The sequence below is a fragment of the Phoenix dactylifera genome, chromosome 6 (assembly GCF_051530095.1).
Source record: "Phoenix dactylifera cultivar Ajwa chromosome 6, Ajwa_hap1_PhDact_Kaust_v1.1, whole genome shotgun sequence".
NCBI classification, from domain to species: domain Eukaryota; kingdom Viridiplantae; phylum Streptophyta; class Magnoliopsida; order Arecales; family Arecaceae; genus Phoenix; species Phoenix dactylifera.
In genome coordinates this window covers 556555-576752 of record NC_143195.1, presented here as the reverse complement: position 1 = coordinate 576752, position 20198 = coordinate 556555, and the positions used below count along the sequence as shown (strand labels likewise).

At 39.6% G+C, this 20198-nt stretch overlaps 3 protein-coding genes and 1 non-coding gene across 10 annotated transcripts in view; 3 read left to right on the top strand and 1 right to left on the bottom strand.

Moving 5' to 3' along the window:
- The window catches only part of LOC103712460 (myosin-1-like), a 51236-nt gene extending 40525 nt beyond the window's left edge, over window positions 1-10711 (top strand). For all 5 annotated transcript variants that reach the window (XM_088724262.1, XM_008798987.5, XM_039126894.2 and 2 more), the window contains 8 exons: window positions 3566-3724; window positions 3812-4015; window positions 5795-6000; window positions 6080-6215; window positions 6570-6699; window positions 6850-6996; window positions 7092-7171; window positions 9631-10711. In XM_088724262.1, the coding sequence (XP_088580388.1) occupies window positions 3566-3724; window positions 3812-4015; window positions 5795-6000; window positions 6080-6215; window positions 6570-6699; window positions 6850-6996; window positions 7092-7171; window positions 9631-10302 (1734 nt within the window). In that variant the 3' untranslated portion in view covers window positions 10303-10711. The remainder of the gene's footprint in view (window positions 1-3565; window positions 3725-3811; window positions 4016-5794; window positions 6001-6079; window positions 6216-6569; window positions 6700-6849; window positions 6997-7091; window positions 7172-9630) is intronic.
- A 442-nt stretch (window positions 10712-11153) lies between these two features.
- Window positions 11154-14330, top strand: LOC103712461 (uncharacterized). Of its 2 annotated transcripts, XM_088724264.1 has the most exons (3): window positions 11154-11171; window positions 11407-11858; window positions 13177-14330. In XM_088724264.1, exons 2-3 carry the CDS (start codon window positions 11495-11497, stop codon window positions 14079-14081), a joined length of 1269 nt encoding a protein of 422 aa, XP_088580390.1. In that variant the 5' UTR covers window positions 11154-11171; window positions 11407-11494; the 3' UTR covers window positions 14082-14330. The 2 variants fall into 2 exon arrangements, with proteins under 2 accessions (XP_088580390.1, XP_008797210.2); XM_008798988.5 differs by lacking the exon at window positions 11154-11171 and having other exon boundaries at window positions 11367-11858.
- Window positions 14331-15597: 1267 nt separating this feature from the next.
- Window positions 15598-15670, top strand: TRNAK-CUU (transfer RNA lysine (anticodon CUU)). Its single transcript has one exon. It is a non-coding gene; the product is annotated as a tRNA-Lys (tRNA).
- Window positions 15671-17546: 1876 nt separating this feature from the next.
- LOC103712462 (GRAM domain-containing protein / ABA-responsive protein-like protein) lies at window positions 17547-19494 on the bottom strand. 2 transcript variants are annotated; one of them, XM_039126891.2, is made up of 5 exons: window positions 19091-19230; window positions 18771-19003; window positions 18558-18638; window positions 18163-18437; window positions 17547-18064 (listed from the first exon to the last, which is right to left on the bottom strand). In XM_039126891.2, exons 2-5 carry the CDS (start codon window positions 18922-18924, stop codon window positions 17888-17890), a joined length of 687 nt encoding a protein of 228 aa, XP_038982819.1. In that variant the 5' UTR covers window positions 18925-19003; window positions 19091-19230; the 3' UTR covers window positions 17547-17887. The 2 variants fall into 2 exon arrangements, with proteins under 2 accessions (XP_038982819.1, XP_088580391.1); XM_088724265.1 differs by having other exon boundaries at window positions 18771-19494.
- Between the last annotated feature and the right edge of the window lie 704 nt (window positions 19495-20198).

Here is a 20198-nt window from a genome sequence, read left to right as displayed (position 1 = left end):
TTTTTGATGTAGAGCTGCCTTGGAGTCGACTCTAGCTGTCTGGGAGTCGACTCGAATCTCAGAGACAGTAAATTGGTCTTCTGTCTTCTTTGTGGTTGCGGAGTCTCGGAGTCGACTCGCGTATTGCGGGAGTCGACTCGAATCTCAGAGTTCGAAAAACGTTCTCTGACTTTTTCCTTGTGTTCCTCTGAGAGTCGACTCTCACTTTCTTTGAAGTCGACTTGCCAACCATCGGAGTCGACTCGCGTTCCACGGGAGTCGACTCGAATCTCAGACCCGAAAACTGCTCTCTGACTTTTCTGCCTGTGGCTCCTTGGAGTCGACTCTTGCTACCCTGGAGTCGACTCGGTGAACATCGGAGTCGACTCGCGCACTTCAGGAGTCGACTCGCTGACAGGTTTTGAGTTGATGCTTTCTGTTCGTCTGTCTGTTCTAAGTCGGAGTCGACTCGTACTTATCCGGAGTCGACTCGAGCCCGTGCCAGTGAACTTGATACGCTTGGAGTCGACTCGTGATACTCTGGAGTCGACTCGAGTCTCAGACTTTGGTTCAGGCTGACTTCTTAACTTATCCAAAATATTATGAACCAAGTCTAGAGACACTTAGACAAGATTTTCACTGAAACACTTAATTGAATTCATTAGTAAGCAAGAGATATACTCAAATGCTTTGAGCTCATCAAAATCAAATAGGGTTTTAATCAATCACTCCACATTATGTCTTGTCGCCAATGAAGGTTAAGAACTAAAGATTGTCTAATAGAATAAAGACATGTCTAACTGAAAAATCTTGGTATCAGGATGTTATTTAATTAAATCATTTTCATTATTTCATATAATATAAAGATTATTTATTTTGGATATAACCAAAATATTTTATTCAAATTGCTTTTGCACGTACATCAAGTTTTAGTTTGACAGGCTATGAAATCAATTAACTATGGGTTTTACATTGCTTATGTTTTCCCAACGGTCAATCAAGGATAAAGAGATAGATGGACTGAATTGTAGAAACAGTTGCTGATGCAGCACGAGGTGTAGCCAGCAGGTACTATGACCAGCTAGACCAGGCTAAGCATCGCAGGAGCTAGCGGATTCACAGGCGAAGACTACAATGAGCTAATGTTTGTTTTATTTCCATCCTGTGAGTGATTGTGCGAGCAAATGGGATTTAGTAATTTTTTTCAGATTTTCTTATAAATTTTTTGTTAGGGGCAATATCAAATTTTAGCCAGGTTTTCTTATTTGTAGTAGAATAACTCTAGCATGTTTCTTCATTATCGAGTCCTATTTCTAATATGATTTTATATCAAATTTAATACCTGAATTAGGGTTACGTGACCATGTCCTACAAATATGCATCTAATGTATTGTAAGGGATACCTTTTGAGATATTAATAAAATTCTTTTTCAAGAGAATTTCTTTGACCGATTGAAGGATACTTCAATCCAGTTTTCTTCTATTTACGTGTTGATCTTCGAAACATAACCTCGTCGATCAAATCGCCCCTTCTTCCTTTTCCCACTATGTCAGTTGCTGTGCATGGAGGGAGACTTTTCTTTCCATGCTATCTATCAGAGATTAGTACAATTATACATCTTTATATTATAGTAAGCCTAGTCTAGCTTGCTTCATTGTGGCTGTGCACACCTATCAAGTAAGATGGGACATGGCAAATTAGAAACCCAAGTTTACCTCAAGATCTCATGCTTGTTCGCCATCCTTTTTATTTTTTTAAAAAAATGTCTCTTGAGTCCTCACCAAATACAAGCTCAATCAAACTGAGTAGATGGACCAAACTTTGGTATAAGGATTGGTTCATGGGGGTTAGCAAGGTCCCAAAAGCTGGCTTGAAATGCTAGGCCAAAATCGACGCATAGGGTTCACTCTAGGTTGCTGACCATAAGAGGGAACCTTGGGCACCAGCCACGTACTTAGGATTTCCTAGGTGGCTGTCTGATACACTATAGGTTCTCCCTGGCACTGTCCCCTTCTATTATACATAGGAGAGTAGGGTGTAGAGATTTTTGTGAGTGCATGTTTTGTTATCTCACACAAATATCTCAAGTAAGAGACCTCTAAATGCTGCCCAAAAAAGAGATATAGAAGGAAAAAAAAGCAAGAAAGAGATGAGGAGACTTCCAAGTAGCTCTTGGAGGGCTTGTCGGGTGCGAGAACTCTATATGGTGCCTAGAGAAGTCTTCATCCATCTTCCTTTATCTTCTATTGTTTTCATATCTTCACTTCAGGTATTAATATATCTTGCTAAGCATGTAATGTATGCTTTTTCATGGTGATATATTGAACAAGAGCGATCTGATCCTAGTCTTCTGTTACATCACCATGATATTGGATTTCATTGGACTCCTTCAGATTTGATTATTATTGGCATATCTTTTGCCATGTGTGTCTGATTGATCTCTTATTCTCCAACAGTAATGGTTGTGCTGACTTTGCTATAAATGATGGACGAAGTTTGGCAGGAAAATGTCTTGTCCTTCATTCCCCAATTATTTCTGTAACCTTTATACTTACACAATCAAAAAAAACAAGCCTAAAGTCATCTATTGGAGTCACCTTCATTCATTTGTGTTATACATCTCATTCCCATTCAAAAGATTGCATAATGTCACAGTAGCCTTGTTAAATCCTGTTTTATTAATCGTGACAGGCTACAAGATTTTTGGACGTCTAGTGAATGGAAGTATATAAGGACATGAATCACTCCATAGAACTGGTAGGCAACCTTACCCTCTTTATCTGATACTAGTCCTTGTTGAATATTCGGGGACCTGGTGGAGATATTGCACATATTTGGTATGAAAATATGTCTCGACTTTCATTCCCCAGTGATTTCTGTAACCCATATACTTACATAATCATACAAAACAAGCCTAATTTCATCTATTTGGAGTCAACTTCATTCATTTTTGTTATACAGATCATTCCCATTCAATAGACTGCATGCTGTCGCAGGTAGCCTGGTTTAATCCTATTTTCTTAAGCATGGCCAGCTACAGGAGTTATGGACATCCAATGAATGGAAGTATTTAAGGACATGAATCACTTCATAGAAACAGTATACAACATTATCCTACTTATCTGATGCTATTCGTTGTTGAATATTCAGGGACCTTGTGGAGATATTGGACATGCATACACGCTACATACATGTATCTTCATATGGGCATGCTAATTCCATCAGGGGCCCTAAAGGGGTTATGGTTCATCTTCCTTCCACTTGTGCTATTTGATAATTAACTACTTTATGGCCATGGATGCCTCAAGACAAAGTGGTACCCTTGTGGATTGATTGGGCACCAGACATACACTAATACACACAAAAAAAGAAAATCTAATGTAGACACCAATCTTGATTCTCATGTATGGCCAAAAGGTAGCTCCACTGCTGAAGAGCTAAGAGTCTATGGAGCATACCAACCTATATTATGATTCTTCTATAGTGGTAGTATCAATGTTAAAAATGCTATTATTTAATTTTTTCGAGTATGGATCTTAATTCATTGTTAATTTATATCTCCTGTCTGTCTTCTTTCCACTGCAGAAGCCATTAGGATTATTGACTCTTCTGGATGAGGAGTCCACTTTTCCAAATGGTACTGATCTAACTTTTGCGAACAAGCTTAAGCAGCATCTTAATTCGAATCCTTGCTTCAGAGGGGAAAGAGGCAAAGCTTTCACTGTTCATCATTATGCTGGGGAGGTTGTTGCTGATATCCTTCATAACTCTACACAAAATGGTTTTTGAAATTTTGGTTCAAATTTATTGATATTCAACTCCTATAATCAGGTGGTCTATGACACATCGGGATTCTTGGAGAAGAATCGGGATTTATTGCACATGGACTCTATTCAACTTCTTGCTTCTTGCAAAAGCCATCTTCCTCCAACATTTGCATCCAAAATGCTCTCTCAATCTGACAATGTGGCTGGCAATCCATATAGATGCAGCGCTGGAGATTCCCAAAAGCTAAGCGTTGCAACAAAGTTTAAGGTAAGGAGCTTATTTCTGTATATACATTCTGCAGTTAGATATTAAACAGGATATGGCTGCCTTTTCTCGTTTTCTCTTTCTTTGCATGATATAAACATAAAGGTTAGCTGATGGAGTGGTGTTTAACAAATTGGAGGAGTCATGGGTGTTTCATTCTCTGGTTGTTTATTCTTGAATGATGCCAAAAACAGTGAGTTGCAGTATGATTTATTGTTTTTTGATTTTGATGTATAACTTTTCTTTGTGCTTAAAATTTCTAATGTTTGCCGTATCAGGTTCTTGAGTGTTCTAAGAAACAAACTTCTAATTCTATCTCACTGGTGACTGCCTTTTGCAAATATGGCAGTCTATACCTAGTTCAAAATCCCAATCATGGTATCAGGGTCTTAGGAGCACTGGTGAACTGGTATCTTGCAGAGAAACCATATGCTACATTATTACTACTGCCCGAAAGATAGCAACTGTCTTCTACTTGCATTACTTTACTAGCATATTTTGTGAAAAGACTCTAATTTAAATTGCAATTGTTGGTTCCTCCTTATATATTTTCAACATTTTGATTAAGTCTTGTGGTACATACTCTTCTGTATAAGTCATTAGTAGTCTTACATCTTAGAATTTGCTTAAAACAATTTTATCTGCATAATCGGAAAAAAAACACATTTTGATTTTTTCTCTGGTCAACACTTCTCATTGCTTTATACATTTAAGCCAGTGGGTCTAATATACAAGTGAAGCTTGTACTCCTTGTAGAGCAGGGGAACCAATTGATAAATTACTCGACCAGGCTCACTTCTACCTCTTTTGAAGTACTTATAATTTAGGGCACCCGGTATGTCCCAATACCCTGTTTGGTTCAATAACATGGAAGATTAAGTGGCCAAATACGCCCTAATTTAGCCAAATAGCATCCCATTATCTTGATTTATTCTGGATTAGACTATTTAGGTCAGTTCCCTCTATTCTGTGTGAATGATGCCTTCTTGGGATAAGCCATTCCTTCAGGTGGGGTGTAAGCAGTTATTCCTGAAACAAAGGGGAAATTTCTTCCATCCAATTTTCTAATTCTAGCTAATTTTATTCGAAGGCAACCAAACATAATTTATCCCACAAGCAAGCTTAGTGAGGACTAGAAGTAGGAATAGAAGTCCTACGTTTCACTATGCTGCAACCAAACATCAGCTAGAAGAATGTGTTCCTTCACTATTCTGTTATGTAGATTTACTTGAGTTTTCTGTAAAGCTCCATATTGATTTCAAGGAGCTAAATTTTTGGTAGTTTTAAAATCCTATTTTGTGTAGTTCACTATGAAAGAGTCATATCACAGGTATTGGTTGGTTTACATTGTTTATGGTTTCTGTGATCAACAATTATGAAGTTTTAGGGTCTTTGAAAATGGAGTTCTGGAAACTCATATTTCATAAGTTCTTTCATTTTTAGTTTTTATTAATTTTTGTATGGATTATTCTCTTCAAGGGACTCTTGACAGTGTTTTCAATCATGATTGGAGCCCTTCTCATCTTAGGAAAGCAGGGTTCCTTTATATCTATTTTTTATCCCTCAAGCTATACATTGGACCAGTAGTGGCTCCTGTAAAGCCTACCTTCCGATATTGGTCCAATGTATATAGTGAGGTGAAAATTACTTCTTGTCCATTAATTGACAACTTATACACCGAAGCTGTGTCTTAAGATATACTATCGAAAATTCTCTTGCATGTCAGAATGGTGTTGGTAAATTAGCGCACTCTTTAATATTCCCATTTTTCCCTTTGTTTAGGGGCAACTATTTCAACTGATGCAAAGACTTGAAAACACCACACCCCATTTCATACGCTGCATTAAGCCAAATAACTTACAGCTGCCTACAACTTATGAACAAGGATTTGTACTCCAGCAACTTAGATGTTGTGGAGTTCTAGAAGTTGTTCGGATATCAAGATCTGGCTATCCTACCAGAATGTCTCACCAAAAATTTGCTAGGAGGTAATTCAATGCATCTACCAGAATGTATATCGTCTATTAATTTGACAGGGAACAAATATATTTTTTTAATTTTTATCAGGTATGGTTTTCTTCTTCTTGAGAATGTTGCATCTCAAGACCCGCTTAGTGTTTCAGTGGCAATTCTTCAACAGTTCAATATTCTCCCAGAGATGTATCAAGTTGGCTACACAAAATTGTTCTTCCGTACTGGACAGGTGAGATAAATACTCTAGATAATAGAATGTATATAGTTGCTTGAGTGCTCAATCATCCCTTATCTTTATCGACTTCCTCAAATTATTCATGTAATCCTGTAATATTGAATTATTTTGAGGCATGTCATTTTGTGTTCTGTTTTCCTACAATGATTGCTTGTGTTTTATTTATCTTGCTCCATAGCCACTATTCTGTTAGGATGTAATATCAGCTTTACAAAGGATAACATGCAAGAGTTGTGGCAAAGTTGTCACTAATCCATTGATTCCTTTTATTTTCTCCCTTTTATGTGCCTATTAGATCAAGTATATCAACTGTCTTGTTCTTCTTCTCTGAACTGTTGCAATTTATAGATCGGTGCACTTGAAGATACAAGAAATCGTACCCTTCATGGTATTTTGAGGGTTCAGAGCTGTTTCCGAGGCCATCAAGCTCGTCGTCTTGGGAAGGAGCGCAGAAAAGCAATTGTTACATTGCAATCATGTATTTTGTCATCTCTCTTTAGTTATTTGTTTGGTTCTATATTGGGAAATTATTTATTTATCTGGCTATAGATATACAATGGAGTATTTTTGTCTATTGATATCATTAAGAAATTATGAAAGTTTTAGCTTTTCTTATATCTTTTCCCAGTCATTCGAGGTAAGAAGACTAGACAGATTTACTCAGGCTTGCTACAGAGACACAGAGCTGCAATTGTTTTACAGAGATATGTAAAATGCCAATCTGCTAGGAAAAGTTTTATCGATGTTCGTAATGCTACAGTTACAATACAGTCTGGTAAGAACCTCCACATTCTACTTTAGGTTCTTCAGTGGACTTGGTTTGGCAGATCATAATATTTAACTTATCAATTCTTTAATTATATTAATCAGTTATTCGTGGACGGCTTGTTAGAAGGTGTTCTGGAGATGTTGGTTTACTAACCACTGCCAAGAAACTTGAAGGCACAAAGGTAATATGCATCCTTTTGTTTCATCATCTAATATTTCATCTGTTGTTTTTTTCTTTCTAGTCTAAAATCTAATTTCAAATTGTCCACATGTATACAAAATTGCAGTATTCTGTCACTGGCTCACTGCAATAAGAATTCTGGCTCAATTTATTTTCTCTCTCACCAATATTCAACTGCAGAGATTAGTTAAATTCTTCTATCATGTATCATCAATGTAGGTATGCTTGACCAACTAAAATATCGAGAATCATATTTGATACTTCATTTGGCTGTTTAGCAGTCATTTGGTTTATGGAATGTCTCAATGCTTGCATTATCACTTCCTACGAAACCTTCTCTCATTTCCTTATTTTCTTCCTTTTCCCTCATTAATCTCCTTCCACTTCTACCAACTGAGCAATCCTTGTGGCTTTTGACTTACACAACTTATCCGTATATTCTACGAATTCCTGTCCAATACTTGTTGTGACCTTTTGACAAACAGTGACACTGCTCCGTTATGAGCAAGATGTATCTTCTCATGATGTATTGCTGCTTTTGTGATTTTGGCACAAAAATTACACTTATGAAAGCTGAGGTCAATATTTAATAGCTATAGAAGAAAAGGTTGAATGCAGCATGTATAAATCTAATAACGTGGGAAGAAAAAAAAAATGAGAGTAGGAAACTAGTCATAAGAACTAATAACCATTGACATAGACATATCATAGATTTATGGAGAAGTTATTAGTGAATAGAAAAGGTAATTTAATTTTTAATGTACCTAATCACTCGAGTGGATTCTTATTACTACATAGATAATCACATAGACTCGACAATTATATGTGAAGTCATGATTCATGAATATGAGATTCAACACTATGTTTTAAAAATCGGCAACAATATACCTCAGTAACATATTCAATATATTCAGGTAAGCGAAAATATATTTGGCAACTATTATTGAACAATTAAAGACTATGTAGTTCCTAGTAAATAGACAATTCAACACAGCCACCAATGATCACCAAACCATTGATTCAGCATTATATCTAATGGAATAAAGAGGTGAAGAACTATAGCAATAGAATTATCCATTAAAAGGAAAAGGAATAATAAGCATAGAAGATGAAGTAAAAAATGGAAAAGAGCAAAATTAAAATAAAATATTAAAACAAAATGACTTTAAAACTAGAACGAAGGAAAAATTATAGGAAACAAATGAAGTAAAATAAGCGTAACAAACAATAAAAACATAATAAAAGAATAAATAATACAAGAAAGAGTAAAGTGTTGGGCATGAAATTTACACTGATTCATATTTAATATGAGACATCTTGATTCAATTAGTCAATGTTATGGAATCTAGCTCCACATTTGGTTGATGATTTGGTAATGCTGAATGGATTATAATAAGATATCGGATTAATGGTTGGAGGATAACATGGTGATGGTTTCAACACTGGATCAAGATATTTTCCAAGCTTGTTATTTGATCAAAGAGCCGAGCCACTGTTACATTGATTTGGATGGTGACACCGAACCTTATTGCATATTATTATCAAGCTATTTGTTACGCATGCAGCATCATAAGACATTGTGATAAGTCCAGAGGGAAGTGGAATGTGAGAGTTAAGCTTTCAAAAATCATAGCTTAGCTCCATTATTTGGGGAATGACTGGTGCAATTGCTTATATAGGAAGTATAGAATCCAGCTTCAACATTAGTTGTAGTTTTTCGAAATATTCCATGAGCTTCACATGAATTGTAAAAGGTATAAAGCTTGCACAACATGCAATTGTTTATTCACATTACAATTGACAATATATTAATTTCACTTGTATGCAATAGAACTTCAGCCTAAAATTTACTGCATAAATGAAGAACCTATGTAGTACAAAATGCTCTAAAGTTTTGGCTGATTGTGTTTCTTGGCTTCTTTTAATTTTCTTTTTTTTTTAATTCTTTGAATTTTTGTCGGGTTTTCTGATTGAAACTCGAAAACCCTGAGGGGAACTTCTGAAGCTGTCAAAAATGAGGCTCCAGAAATTGAAACTCCACAAGATCCAGGGGAGACCAAAAGCCCATGCAAGTTTTCAAACTTGGTCATATGTGAGTTGAACTCATGTATTTGCACATGTACATTAAAGCAGATGCCTATGCCTTCTAAGTCACCATCCTTAGTCTTGTGATTTTTAGTGCAGCCCTTTATTATGCTGCCATTCTATTGTTTTCTCGTTTACTTTTTTTTTTTTGACATGCCAACCTTGTTTTGTCAAGTTAAACAAGAAGCTTGTAATTCCATCAACAACTTTCAGGATGAAACAAAAACAAGGCTTGGCCTGTTTCTGATGGATTTAAAAAGCCTCTCTGTCCTTGCCACCTGTTTAAATTATTTCTTAGCAATAACAACTCATAATCTTATGCTGCTCCTGCACTTGGTTTGATTGGTTAAATCCACGTTGAGATTTTTGCTTCAGGAATCCGATGAGGTGCAGGTGAAGGCATCTTTCCTTGCAGAGCTACAAAGAAGAATTCTGAAGGCTGAGGCTGCACTTAGAGTGAAGGAAGAGGAGAACGACATACTCCATCAGAGGCTCCAGCAGTATGAGAGCCGATGGTTGGAGTATGAGCAGAAAATGAGATCCATGGAGGAGGTGTGGCAGAAACAAATGAGATCCTTACAGTCGAGCCTCTCAATCGCAAAGAAAAGCCTTGCCGCTGATGATGCTGCGCGAAGATCCGATGCATCTGTGGATCAAAGCTGGGACAGTAATGGAAACCATATTGGAACCAGAGGGCGGGAGGGGAGTCATACGCGATTGGGGTCCCGCGTCCTGGACCGAGATATGAGTGCAGGCCTTGGCGCTATCAGCCGCCTTGCTGAAGAATTCGAGCAGCGGAGCCAGGTTTTTGCAGATGATGTGAAGTTCTTGGTGGAGGTGAAGTCTGGGCAGGCAGAGGCAAATCTAAATCCAGAAAAAGAGCTGAGGAGGCTGAAGCAGAACTTTGAATCATGGAAGAAGGATTTCAGCATGCGACTCCGAGAGACCAAGTCAATCGCGCACAAGCTTGAAGCTGATGGTGCTGCAAGCTCAGATAAGGCAAAGAGGAAATGGTGGGCAAGGTTGAACAGCACAAAAATTATGTAGCTCATTCTAACATACGTACATGCATACCATTTCTTATAGCTCTCATGCTGTTGGATGACCATCTGCGGAGAGAATCCACGTATGTCAGTGCAGCTCAAAACATTCGAGGATAGTCCACCCTACTGCTTATTATGGGAAGCCCTCAACTCAGCGTCCGTAGGTAGCAACAAGCCAATGTTGCATGGGTCCATAATATATGACAATTTATGCTGCTCGCTGCTTAGTTGGGAACCATGAGAACGCTGCATTAATTAGCTACCAGTAGGGTTGCAGAGAAGAGGGCATGCACACTTCATCATTTTCCAGTTTGAATAAAACAGTTTGTCTGTTGTCTGCTATGGTCCACATAGAACTTGAAACATCAGATAGTCGAGCAAAAGAGCATGAATAAATTATTTTTTTACGTAAATATTGCCTGAAAAATATTTATTTAAAAATTATAGAATTTTGGTTTTTTTATCTCTAAAGAACGGATTCTTAAGTAGGCTATGATTTTTTGCTTTTTTGAGACAAAATCATAGATGGAATCTATCCCCACTCTAATTTCGTTTTCTATATCCAGGATCCAACAACTAGTAGAGAGAGAGAGAGAGTCCATGCGTTTTGAACCAGATGGTCGCTACGTTGACCAGAACCAATTACGTGATTGCGTGAGACTTGGTTCAAATTTTATTTCTGCGGGCCGGCATGCACGTAGGTCCAAGAGGGAACCAATTCCATAGATCAGATTATCAGAAAAGATCCCTCACATCCAACAGCGAGAGCCGTAGATTCCGTGGATCTATGAACTGTGGACCTGCACGCAGGAATTAAATGTGTTTCAAACCTGTACGCAAGGATTTCATGTAGTTCTGGATACTATCGCATGGGTAAGTTTGGCCTCATCATCATAAAGACTAGGAGGAAAGCTCTTCTAATTGTTCATGATGATTAATTTCTCTATTAGTGGCTATTCTATTTCTTTAGGAACCATTATTTCTCTATTATTATTCACAAAAGTTACTCAGATCGTCGCAGTGGGGCTGGACTCTAAAGCCTATCCTGAATTCGGGTGGTTCCGTAACTGAATAATGAAGTAATTCTAAAGCTATCACGTGGTCGCAGCTCAACGGCCTATTGATAAGGACGCTGGGGCGGACGAAACCCTAGTCCCCATCTTTGGCCGGCCCGAATCCGTATATCCGGCACGGCCATGGCGAGGCGGGAAAGCGCCGAGCGCGAGGAGGAGGAGGCGAGGGTTTGCATCAACGAGGCCCTCACTGACGACGAGCTCCGAGCGGTGCTGGCGAGGCTGGAGAGAGAGGAGGAGAAGGACACGTTCGGCCTCGTCTGCAAGCGCTGGCTCCGGCTGCAGAGCTCCGAGCGGCGGCGCCTCCGGGCCCGGGCCGGCCCCGCCATGCTCCGCCAGATGGCGCAGCGCTTCTGCGGCCTCGTCGAGCTCGACCTCTCCCAGTCCGCCTCCCGGTCCTTCTACCCTGGCGTCACCGACTCCGATCTATCGGTTATCGTCGACGGGTTCCGGGGCTTGCGAGTTCTTAATCTCCACAACTGTAAAGGTGAGATTTTTTGACTTTGGAGGGTGGAATTCAATTTTCTTCCTTTTCTCTCCAATTTTGCTAAGTTTTTCGGCGGATAATTTTGATTGAATTTACGAATTTTGTGCTGTTGTCGTGCTTGTTGATTGTGTTGATCAACTGGGCGGTAAAAAAAGGGGCCAGTTTTAGGCTTTGGACTGAGGTCGCTTTTTTGGCATTTAAGTTTCGATTTATGTTGGAGATTTTGTAACTCTTGTTGGCGATGATGGTGAAAATTGGTGATACGACCGAGTGGACTTTTACTTTCTTTGAAGAAAAAAAAAAAAGCTCAGAACTCAGAATCGAAAAACTTCTTTGGTTATGCCCTTTTGAGGCTACTTAAGAAAGAGAATAGCATTTTTTCCAAGTTGCTCCACATTATTATAATATTATCTTGGTACAAAGGATGAAACTTTAATTTGCTTGTTATTGTTGAATGATGTTGGTTGCATTTTGTTCTAATATGATTTGAATATCTGTTGTTGGTTGTTGTTGATTATTTAAATGTAAATGATGCGGTTGTTGGTTAGAATTATAAGATGATATTTATTCTTTGCTTTCTGGAATCTGAGTCGTGATTGCATTTTTTTAAGGTCGTTGACGTAATTTAGTAAAAATATATTGCCCAAAATGAGCTTTTTGAATTGTAGTCCATTCATTTGGATTTGAAGTTGACAGTCTATTTAGACAGTAAAATGTTGTTGTAGAATGAAAATCTCTTTTTACTGAATGATCAGAATCCACGTGAACGATTTAGCGTGAGGAATTCTTTATTGATTTTTTCCATGAGAATTAGTTTTGTGAAACTTTTACGCTGCTCTGTAGAGTATTACAAGCCGAGCATTTTGCTTTAATAACAGGGAATCAGTAATTGTATAAAGGCAGGGTCTTCTGCTTTTATTTCATGAAGTCATTTTGTAGAACCATTTCGCTTCAATGTAGTATTTGAGAAACACATTTCTGATTCAATCTCCCCCCCCCCCCCCCCCCCCCCCCCCCCCCTTCTCTCCTCTCTCTCTCTCTCTCACACACACAATCACACACTTTTTTTTCCATTTGATACATTTGTTTGATTGTGGTATGGAATTTAACAAGTTACCCAGAATCACAACTGTCTTACATTGTTAACATGTAACTCAATATTAAATCAGTAATTTAACTGAAAAATTAAGAGAATAAATTCTTCATCTAGGCCGACATATGTTTATATTCATGAGTTGGTCTTCTTATGGTTTTGAGGAACTAGCTATCATGCATTGCTTCTATCTGTAATAGAAATGATGTGTGCACTGTTGGACAGGTGTTACTGATGCTGGGATGATAACACTGGGAAATGGCCTTCCGTCGCTCCAGTCCTTGGATGTTTCGTACTGCAGAAAACTCACAGACAAGGGATTGGCAGCCTTTGTACTGGGTTGTTGCAATTTGAAAAGGTTTCACCTTGCTGGCTGCAAATCCATAACAGATCATCTATTGCAAGCTTTATCCAGGAGCTGCTCTCACCTAGAAGAGCTAGGACTAGCAGGATGCAACAGCATAACTGATGCTGGGCTCTCGATTCTTGCAAATGGCTGTCGCTATATTAAATCTTTAGATGTTAGTAAATGCAGCAAGATTGGTGATTTGGGAGTCTCGAGAACTGCTGAGGTCTCTTCATCATCTCTGAAGACCCTAAAGCTGTTGGATTGTTACAAGGTTGGTGATAAATCCATATTTACCTTGGCTAACTGCTGCCATAACCTTGAGACCCTGGTTATTGGTGGATGCCGTGATGTTTCTGATGAATCAATGAAATCCCTAGCACTTGCCTGTGGTGGCAGCCTGAAGAACTTACGGATGGATTGGTGTTTAAACATCACCGATTTATCCTTGAGCCGCTTGTTGTCAAATTGTAGATATCTTGTGGCTCTCGACATTGGTTGTTGCGATAAAGTAACAGATTCAGCATTTCAGGCACTAGGAATGGGAGGGTTTGAGTCCGATTTGAAGGTCTTGAAGGCCAGTAACTGCCTGCGGATCACGGTTATTGGAGTAGGCACAATATTGCAGTACTGCAAGTCCATGGAGTATCTTGACCTGCGGTCCTGTCCAAATGTTACAAGGCTTGGTTGCGAACAAGCTGGGTTGCATTTTCCAGAACGCTGTCGAACGAACTTTGATGGCAGCTTATCAGAGAGCGATGCTATGATTGGTGGCTTCTTTTGAAGCCAGACCAAAATAAGGGAAGGCTCTTGGCCGAAAGTTGCTCATGTACAAGGTCACATCATAATCAGCTTCCCAATTTGTTTAGCAGCCAAGTGAGAGTAGTAAGTACGCTTAGCAGTGCTGTGAATTCGTATCATGTTTCATTGATTTATATTGCTTGTCAATCTTTGTGATTGAAACACAAATGCCTCAGTGGATTTATGTAAATATGTTTTGATACTTTCAGAGCTAACTACTGTTTTTGATGAATATGTCACTTGGACGATGCGTTAGAATAGATGAGAATAAACATAGTGGCTCTAGCTAGTACATATGAACATCATGCTTTAGAATTCAAGGGCATTGCCTGATTCTACAGTGGACGCATGGAAGAGAGGGGCTGTTTTGATGGCTGCAGTGTGCCTTGATCCAATATTTGCTTTTTGTGCAGCCTATTATAGTGACATGCAGCTTCTGTTTAAAACTCCTGATATGAATTGCTCGACTTTAAGATGGGTTTTTTTTATCCTACAACGAACAAGATTTTTATCAGGCATTGGATCATGATCTGCATAAACCAATAAGAAATATCCACATTATATTTAGCATGGTTCGGGCAGCGCAGGTCATACCATTGATACACGGTACAAAAAGTGTAGGCTGAAAATATTTTGTACTCCATCAATACTGGACTAGTGTGGCACAGTATCGGGTTCGGTATCGATAAATCTTGATATTTAGGGTTTCTCTGTGCATTAAAATTTCCTCGACAAACCACGGGCAGAATATAATATACTTGCTGAAAATTTGTAGTTAGATTGCTATAGTGCCACATCAAATATATGATATTTGCTGACATATTAACTTGATCATGGCTTGTTCGCCTCAGCTTTTAAAAGACGAACAAAAGCTATATAAGAAGGACAGGAAATGAGCATGGCCATGATTGGTCCGTCCCTGGCCCAAGCCGGGCTCCTTAAGTAAGCTGAGTTGGGCTTTGGTTTGAAAGTATTCGGCACCAAGCGGGAGCTTGAACTCCGATGTGACCTGATGAGGGATTGGGGAGGGAGGGACCGGGTTTGAGAGAGATCGAGTCACTCGTCACTAGTTTTCGGCTTGCCCATCTACTTCAGCTGTGTGGAATAACTTGCTTTTAAAGACCTCCCAGCATATCTCAGACTCGTTAGGAGCAGGCTGTCTTGTTCTTGGCATCTCCTAATGTTTGTTTCCTTGCAAACTATTAAGATGAAATCAATCCTTGCTTACGCTCTCTGGTACATTTGGAACTCTCAGAATTTTCACATCCTTGTTCGTTGGGATTCAGTAAAGCTGATTTTAGTGGATCGATCCGTCCCGAATCTGCCAGCACCGGTTTTATGTTGTTCAAGCAGATCGCCATCAATGCTGCCGGCAGCTAGAAGGGCTTCGAGTTACCAGGGAGGGTTTTGACGTCGTTTTACGTTGATATTATTTGTGAAGGTAGCCGGGTATACGCTTCTCTCTGTCTAATATCATTTTTATGCTCTGCAACCAGCGAGCCCGTCTAGCTCAGTCGGTAGAGCGCAAGGCTCTTAACCTTGTGGTCGTGGGTTCGAGCCCCACGGTGGGCGCCTTTTGGGATTTCTTTTTAAAGTTTCTTTTTTTTTTTTGTCTTCCTGAAAGAAAGACTATATTATTCTTTGGGGAAAAAACAACCCTGACCGGTAACTATTCCGTGGATTTTCTTAACTCAAGCCTATACTGCTGGATATATGTAGACGTATAATAATGTCAATTAAAATTCTGTTTTCAGTATGTAAGCAGTGCATTGTCTAATTAGGCAACCACTAGACTAATGTCATGAGAGCCAATCTTTTGAAAGACATTATTGCGTATCCAGTTATCCCATCACAATGGAGGTAGAGAAATTGCCATCACCTGGATCGTTGCGTCAACAAAATTACCATCAAGAAAACTTCCAGTTCCAATGACTGATGAATTATTGGATGAACTGAAGAATGCAAAATTTTTCTCCAACCTTGACCCACGCTTTGGGTATCTATGGAGAAAATTGCCTTTAAGATGATAGATACCTCATGGCCGCCATGAGCTTTTTTTAGTGATGCCATTTGGTCTTTTTAATATGCTGTCCATCTTCCAAACATTGAAGAACATAATATTTCAAAAATATGTCAGAAAATTTATTCTTACCATTCTTTATGGTAGATCATCAATGCTTGAAGGGTGAAGGTACCGTGGGCTCTTTAAAATGCTCAAGAAAACTAGGACCCTAGCATCCAAAATTGTAGTTAGCTGCTGGTCCACACGTTCGTCGTCCAATATTTCACAACAAGAGTTCTAGTTTTCCTCCATGGTGCGGCCTTGCACCATAAAGTATTGTTCGTCCCTGAATGGCCATCATCATGAGATGGATGGCTATCAAACAATGGGCGCCATGCACATGCTCATAAACTATCTTCTTTGATGGTCATCCATTTTGTGATGGCAGCCATCTACGACTGCACAACACTCTACAGTGCCGTGCACACACTGCACACCGTAGAGAATCCATGCTCTCCGCTAGATAGTTCCTATATTCTCTTGACATCAAAAAATGTTCTTATATTCTCATCTTTGGTTGTTAGTGACTCAATCATATTTAAGTTCTTTGACATCAATGAGAAAGCTCCCTCCAAGTAGCCCAAATCTTTCCTTTTCTCGATTCCTGTTTCTTCTGAAGGGAAGCAAGAGGTAAGCCGCAGCGAAAGCAAGTCTTCATAGGGCGATTGTCACTGCTTATGGACCCGAACATGGATAATCTATTGATGAAGCTTGGGTGAAACTAAGTAGAGGTCCGAACCGACTGATGTTAAAGAATCAGTGGATGAGTTGTGGTTAGTACCAGACTTCCTCATAGGCGATTAAAGGGATTGGGTCCATACATGATGCTTCCTTTTAGAAAGGACCGAATGGAACCAAGGGAATTTTATTTTGGGAGTTGGTAGTTGATTTGCAAACCCCGACAAGAGGGAGGTCTAGGAATCCTCGACACTAGAAACATGAACATCGCTCTGCTCTGTAAATGGTGGCGGAATTCCTTTTCTAACAGGGAAGAGCTATGGAGGAAGCTTCTTCTTGCTGAGTACACCTGCAGTGCTTCAGTTTGAGGCATGCTGGACACAAGGAATGGCAGTGGCTCACAGTTTTGGAGAGTGATCAGGAAGGCCAAAGTTATACTTTTAGTATATGAGATCCAAGAAGACATGGAAGATCATCGTTTCCTGGAACAAGCTATGTTCGAGGATGAAATAATGTTCATAGAGGAACATTGAGTTCAAAGGATCTATGTTGTCAGAATGGAGTAGCTTTCTCAAACTAAAAGGACAGGCCGGAGAGGTTCGGACCACCTGGGTTTGATTTTTCTTGTTTTCAGGTTCTGTTACCAGCTCTTGGTCAGCTGTGCTTTCCACCTCTCTCATTTGAATGAATTTGATGGAGATCTCAGCATTGAAAGCCACCCGGATTCAGCGCCGAGTGTATTTTATACTGATAGAATTTTGTCACTCGTTAATCATCAACTTATTTGTTGAGTAATACATCGAAACCTTGTCAAAGTTCGGCATACAAGCCTCGCTCATAGTACGATGAACGCATTGCTCTTAATTTGCATGATGTCATAGAAAAGAAGAAACAAAATCGACACCCTTTTTTCTTTAAGACTGCATGGAACATGCTCTGATGGAAAAACGTGTCGCAGTTTTCGTGATAATTACAACGAGACATTGTACACTAAAGACTTCTTTTCATTTCTCGAACATATCATATGATGAGTATATTCTGCCGAAAGGTCATCGTAATTCTGAGATTGCCCGCTGTAGGTATCTGAAAGATCTTTGGTATCTGATAAATCCCATAAACCAAAACTCAAAGTCATCCATGGTGACCATCTGGATGTACTTCTGGTTTGGCTTGTCCAGATTCTCACTCGACGTGGCTTTCTTCATCATTCTCAACGGAATCAAAACCTATATATCGAAGACACCAGATTCAGTTAGAAACTGAAATAAGATTCAGAATATTATTCTCTAATCTTGTGCATGAGAGCCTTTGGAAATGAAATTACCTTGTAAGGCACTCTGGCCAGGTCTCCTTTGGAAGAAGTTAGCGTAAGGGACTTGTCGCTGTGGAATGCAACCTTCTCGGTTGAGATAAAGAGCATCCCTGCAATAGGGCCAGCAGTGGTTGACAGATAACACTGGAAGGTCTTCAGCAATTTCTCTCCTTTTTCAACAGAGAAAGCTTGCCTGAAAACTCTCTCCACGCCACCCGCTTGAAGAATCCTTGCCCCTAAGCTCAACTTCCCCTTCATAGTTTCAGTGATCTTAGGCCCCAAGGTCACTGCAATTTCGTAGGGGAATAGTTATTATCATTTAATATAATATACTCTATGGATTATGGAAACAAAACATAATTGCATTGTACTGAAATTTGGGTAGGAAGGTGGGGGTGGATGGTTACCATGTTCTCGGATTCCTTGCACATAATTGTCCGCTTTTTTGCTGAACTTGCTCATCCGATCGACAGCTGAATCCTTTTTACCTACAATTCCAGACGATTCCCATTAATATACAGCTGAAGGATGTCTTTCAAATGCTATGAAAAAGATGAAAAAAACAAAAAACAAAAAATTCAGAACAATTGATATGAGAATGCGAGGGAGATGATCATTACTGTGTTTGCAGTACATGGACCCATATGAATCGGATTGCAGGTATAAGCTAGCAGGCTCGGCAACAGAAGCAGGCTCGCTTGGTAATTCCTCTGCTGCATATGTGACAGAGCTGACAGGAATTCCAAGGACATGGCCATGGCTTGGGTTCTTCATTTTTGGGGGTGAAGCTCCTTTAGCCCTTCTTAGCTCCGACCACTCACTCTTGAGGTTGTTTCTCTCCGAGAGCCGCTCCCTGCTCCAAACGCCCGGCAGAGAGTCCTTATAAGGTGGAGAAATCTAGGAAGTGGTGAATGCATTCAGCAGGAATAAAGTGGCTGACCGAATCAGCTCTTTTATCTTGCAGAGTCATCATCAGCTCATCCGATATAAAAGAATTGTAATGTAATGAACCAACCCAGAAAGAAAGAGAGAAGAAAAGTCTCCCCCTGCTTTTGTGCCATCCATCCCCCTTTTCTAGAATTTTCCATGATCAAAGGAGCTGATGAAGCTTAATCATGCAACAACTTCGATACTGACCAAATGACCAAGTTAGGTGAATAAGTTCTCTGTCCTGTTCATCTTTGAAAAGGAGCGCCACCTCCTAATCCGTGACATCCGAGCCATGGTCTCTGGCAGAATGGCCTTCCAAGCTAAGCATGTCTATAGAGAGGCCAGTAAAATGGATGGCCTCGTACATAGGCAGCCACTTCGCAGATGAAACCATGAACACAACCTAACTCAGCTGATCGATCAACTTCTGACACGTATCTGGATAAAGAATGGATCTTGCTCTCCAAGAAAAGGGTCCTTTTTCCGTCGAGGGTTATGCACCACAAGTCTTCGGCTGGCGTGGAATTGGACCCATATGATGTGTAAGACCATCCTTCCATAGGATTGAGGTAAGAAACGGATAAGATAATCTTTCCCACCTTTCCAATTCTATTCTTTTCCTTCGGTTCCTCGAAGCTTTGCACCGCATTTACCGACGTCGGCTGACGCAGCAATGAGTCGGGATCTCATCCCACGCAGAACTGAGTCAGCATTTCATTACGTGTTTGGAGATCTGGTGTTGACAAGAGAAGCTTCTTTGGATATGGAGGTGATAGATAGCTTGACCGTCTATTTAATAAAACGGATAAGACTCCGGCAAATTGAAGGATCAGGAGCTGACATATATATTTCTTCAAGTGCTTCAGAAAAACAACCAACGTTATTTTCTCATGCAAAGGAGAGAGAACGAAATAATGATCAAAATGGTGCAAGCGAAGTTGTAGGAGTAGAGTAAAAAATACTCCCAACACTTGGGATAACCTGCGTCACAATAACTTCTGGCTTGCATTAAAAGTCGGTGCATTTTCCTTGTTTTACTCCAAGAATCAAAACCGACAAAAAGAAGGCGAATCTCATTGGACACAAAAAGGAAAAGAAAATGCATACACCCTTATGCT